The sequence below is a fragment of the Crocodylus porosus genome, unplaced genomic scaffold (genome assembly GCF_001723895.1).
Source record: "Crocodylus porosus isolate Cpor-Errol unplaced genomic scaffold, CroPor_comp1, whole genome shotgun sequence".
Lineage (NCBI taxonomy): Eukaryota > Metazoa > Chordata > Crocodylia > Crocodylidae > Crocodylus > Crocodylus porosus.
The window spans coordinates 11,558,748-11,563,283 of NW_017728906.1; the positions used below are offsets into that span (position 1 = coordinate 11,558,748).

Here is a 4,536-nt window from a genome sequence, read left to right on the forward strand (position 1 = left end):
CAGCAGGCACTGGGGGAGTCCCTGTTCCCCTGAGCACTACCAGGACTAGAAATAACAGTTACAAGCTGGCAGAGGGTAGATTCAGACTAGACATCAGGAGGCGCTACTTCACTGTCAGGGCAGCTAGGATCTGGAACCAACTTCCAAGTGAAGTGGTGCTGGCTCCTACCCTGGGGGGTCCTTAAGACAAGCCTAGACAATCACCTTGCTGGGGTCACTTGACCCCAGTACTCTTTCCTGCCATGGCAGGGGGTTGGACTTGATGATCTGCTTAGGTCCCTTCCAACCCTACTAACTATGAAACTATTCTGATTAACACTGTAGTTTTAAAGCTGGTAATCTGTTACTTCCCACAGTTCTGTTATCCAGTTTGCTTTCTTGAAAACAGAAATAGTGTTCTATTATGGTTACATTCAGCCCTTATATGGGTGTCAGTGCAACCACCACTGAGTTCAACAGTAGCTATGAACACCTTAGGGAAGAGAGGTCATTCTCAACCTTTTTAGACTCATAGCACCCCTTAGAAAATGCCAGCTCTTAGTTTTCACTTGTTTTTTAACTACAGAAAAATAATGTAGCAATTCTGTTGTTGCAAAGAACTCAGAAAGACCACAACAGGCTAAAATGTTTTTAACACCTACAGATTCTCATTTGAAACCTCTGGGTTTATCATGTGAATTATATTTGCACACCTAGCAGCTAACACTGTGCAAGATCCCATGACACTGGTTGAAAATCACTGGTGTAGAGTCTTGACTTTATTGTTACAGGAATAACTATGCATCTTACTTGTTTCTTCATTCTCTGGTGTTGACTGTTCTGAGCTTTTTGTTCTTAGAGATTCTTCCTGACTGTCAGGTTTGCAGTGACTCCCACTCCCTCTAGAGCTGGAAGTTGTACTGCTCCTAAAAAGAGAACAGACATAAAATGGTTCAACAGCAAGGCATGATCAATGTAGGGACAGAGCCCAGTTTTTGGGAGGGTTTTTTGTTGGTTTTTGTTGTGTTTTTTTGGACTCTAAGAAAATACAATTTAACTGCTCTGGCAAGGGTGGCTGCCCACAAGCCATTTCCACAGCATTTTTCAAACTTTATTTTTATTTTTTTTTGGATCATTATAGCCATCTGCCACTCACGTAAGGCTCTCTCAAAAGCTTTTCCTTGCTCGTAGTATCTTGTCCTCCTCCTTCCCCTTTCCCACTAGGTAGGACTTGCTCCTCTTGTCTCTCCAACCTACTCTTCCAACCCCCCCTACTACAGCACAAACCTAGATCCTACATTCATTCATACCCACCTATGGAAACATACGCCACAATCCTGGCCTTCTCTCAACATGCTTCTTACTACCTCCCTCCTCTGTCCCCTTCAGCACCTCCATTCCTCTCATGTTACATTGGACACATTCAGCAGGGAAGAGGGCTAGTTGTCAGTGATCAGGCTCTCCAGGAAGCGGAAGGGGAAGGGGAAAGGGAAGGGGAAAGGGAGGGCTGCCCTAGGCAGAGGGCCACAAAGGCAACCATGGGCTGGATGCAATCAATTGGTAGACCCTATTTTCTCACCGCTGCTGTACGCCCTAGCGTGCTATACTTCTGTAGCAATATAAATGCCTGTCCATAGACTTACTTTCCCCAAAAGCCCTGTCTACTTCCTGCTTTCCTGATGACTCTGGACATATTACCAACCTGTCAGTTACTCAGGCCTGTAATGTGGCTGCTATGTTTTTATCTCTGACCCCTCTTTGGGGGCAAGCTTCCAGATGCTTTCCTTCATAGTACCTGTAAGATATGCCTTTCCTATTTTAGAAGGTTAACACACTCATCATGTTGCATTTCGGCTACTGAAATTTCCTTCTGGTCTTCACAAATACAGCCATGTTCCAATGGCATCCATGCCATGACGACAGGGTGCAGGGTGCATTATTTTCCTAACTAGCTATTTTGACTTCACATTTTATATTCCTCCATTGGTTCCCCCTCCCATCAGTCAATTAGTGGTGTAATGGGGCGGAACAGGGAGTAAAGTGATATGGGCAATCACCCTCAGCAGTGAGCGGGGGGCAATAAAAGCACACTGAGAGTGTCTCTCATGACAGTATCACTAACAGACTACAGAAATGGTAGACTAGACCAGTGCTGTCCAACTGGTGGCCCACAGGCTGCATGCACCCTGTGGCATCCTGCCCAGCTGCCACTCTGCCATTGCTGTTGCAACAGCAAAGGTCAGGGCCTCTAGGTTTCCCCTCCCAAAAGCAGATACCTGTGATAACTTAACAGATATTTACTAGTCTGACAAAAAACAAAACAGAAAACAAATCACAATAAAACTGATGTAAATTGAACACACCCACACAGGAACTGACACATTAGCATGAACCCAGAGTAAGGAAACAGACAAGAACTTAAAAACAGTTTGAATAAATAATCCAAATTACCATATATTAGCCATAATATACCATGTATACTATCTTCCTATATTTGTGGTTACCTATCTTTGCTTTCAATCTGGATTAAACACTTTCTAGACCAAGGGCACTTTCACATGTGCTCCACAAGATGCATAAGAGCCTTTGGCTATAGCACAAATGAGATACAAACAAAAACCATAGCATTAACTTAAAAAAAAAAAAATCAAAATCTACAAAAATTTACCATAAATGGTACTTGAGATGTTTCCCTCCTCCACTTAAGCTAAATCAGCATTTCTCAATCTATGGGTCGCAACCCACTTGGGTTGTAATATATGAAAGGGTTACAACCAATCATGGAAAGATGTAGAAAATCATGAGTTTTCTCCTTTAAAGGAGAAAACTGTGGGAAACTGCATTTCTGGCTGTAGGTTGGCAGAGTTCCAGCCTGCTAGGGGCTGCATGCGGCTGCAGGAGAAGGGTGATCAGGCAGAGGGCAACACATGTATGCGCGTGCACATACATTCATGTGGCAGCCAGACAGCATGGACAGCAGCTCCTCACAGGTAAATATATGGGATGATAGAGGAAGTGGGACATAGATGATGTGTTGGGGAGGGGCAGGCACAGGCAGTGTGTCAGGGGGGCATGCCCCCCTCAAATCTGTGTCCCCACTGAGGGTACAGGGCTGCAGACTCTTAGCCTTCTCTTGTGACGGTTGAACAGATTTAAGTCCCATAGCCTCTCCTTGTAGGGCCTGCCTTGCTGCCCCCTGATCATGTGAGTGGCCCTCCTCTGGACCCTCTTGATGCTATCCACATCCCCCCTGAAGTGTGGTGCCCAGAACTGGACGCAGTACTCCAGCTGCGGCCTGACCAGTGTCGCATAGAGAGGAGGATCACCTCCTTGGACCTGCTCATGATGCCTCTGTGGATGCAGGACAAAGTGCGGTTAGCCTTCCTGACTGCATCCTCACATTGTCAGCCCATGTTCACCTTGGAATCAACAGTGACTCCAAGGTCCTTCTCTGGCTCTGTGCCGATGAGAAGGGAGTTCCCCAGCTTGTAGGTATGCTGCTAGTTCTTCCTCCCCAGGTCCAGTACCTTGCACTTGTCCATATTGAAATCCTGTTCTCATTTGCCCACCTCTGTAACCTGTCCAGATCTAGCTGTAGCCTGTCCCTCTCTTCTAGTGTGCTCACTTCTCCCCACATCTTAGTGTCATCTGCAGACTCAAACAAGGTGCTTTTCACCCCCTTGCACAATTTTCCAATGAAGATATTGAACAGTGCAGGCCTGAGGACCAAGCCCTAGTGGACCCTGCTGCCCACATCTTTCCAGGTCAAAAACTGGCTGGGAGGGCCACACTGTCATTCTCTGGGTGCGGCCCTCCAGCCAATTTGCAATCCCATGCGACTGTAGTCGTCAACACCACACACGCCTAATTTTTTAATAAGGATGGGATGAGAGACAGTGTCAAAGGCCTTCCTAAAGTCCAGGAAGACTACATCCACCGTGACACCTGCGTCCAAGGCTTTTGTGATTTGGTCATAGGCCACCAGGTTGGTCTGACAGGACCTCCCTCTAATGGACCCATGTTGGTTGCCCCTAAGCATAAACTGCCCTGCTGGCCCCTCGCAGATGTGCTCCTAGAAAATTTTCCCAAAGAGCTTCCCCAGGACCAACGTAAGACTAATGGCCTATAGTTTCCTGGGTCCTCTTTCCTCCCTTTTTTGAAAAAGAGGACCACATTGGCCCTTTTCCAGTCATCAGGCACCTCACCAGAGCACAAGTGCTTGTAAAGCTGTGCCAGGGGTCCTGAAATGACCTCTGCCAATTCCCTAAGTACTCTAGGGTGGAGGTAGTCAGGACCTGCTGATTTGAACACGCCTAGTCCCTCCAAAAGTTCCCTGACTAGGTCCTCACTGACCCTGGCCTGGCTGTGCCTCCCCTGGGACTGTCAAGGATCCCAGAGGGGGTGGAGGGGGATGTCCTTGTCTCTGCTCAGAAAAATGGGCGCCGCACTTCAAGAGGGATGTTGACAGCATGGAGAGGGTCCAGAGGAGGCCACTCGTATGATCAGGGGACAACAGGGCAGGCCCTATGAGGACAGACAGCGGGACCTGAACCTGTT

General features: G+C 47.3%; 1 protein-coding gene across 1 annotated transcript in view; it reads right to left on the reverse strand.

Annotated features, from left to right (window-relative positions):
• The window catches only part of DCAF6 (DDB1 and CUL4 associated factor 6), a gene marked incomplete at its 5' end in the record, with an annotated part of 140,301 nt that overhangs the window by 37,148 nt on the left and 98,617 nt on the right, over positions 1 to 4,536 (reverse strand). The window contains one exon of the mRNA XM_019557099.1: positions 790 to 905. Coding sequence (XP_019412644.1) covers positions 790 to 905 — 116 coding nt within the window. The remainder of the gene's footprint in view (positions 1 to 789; positions 906 to 4,536) is intronic.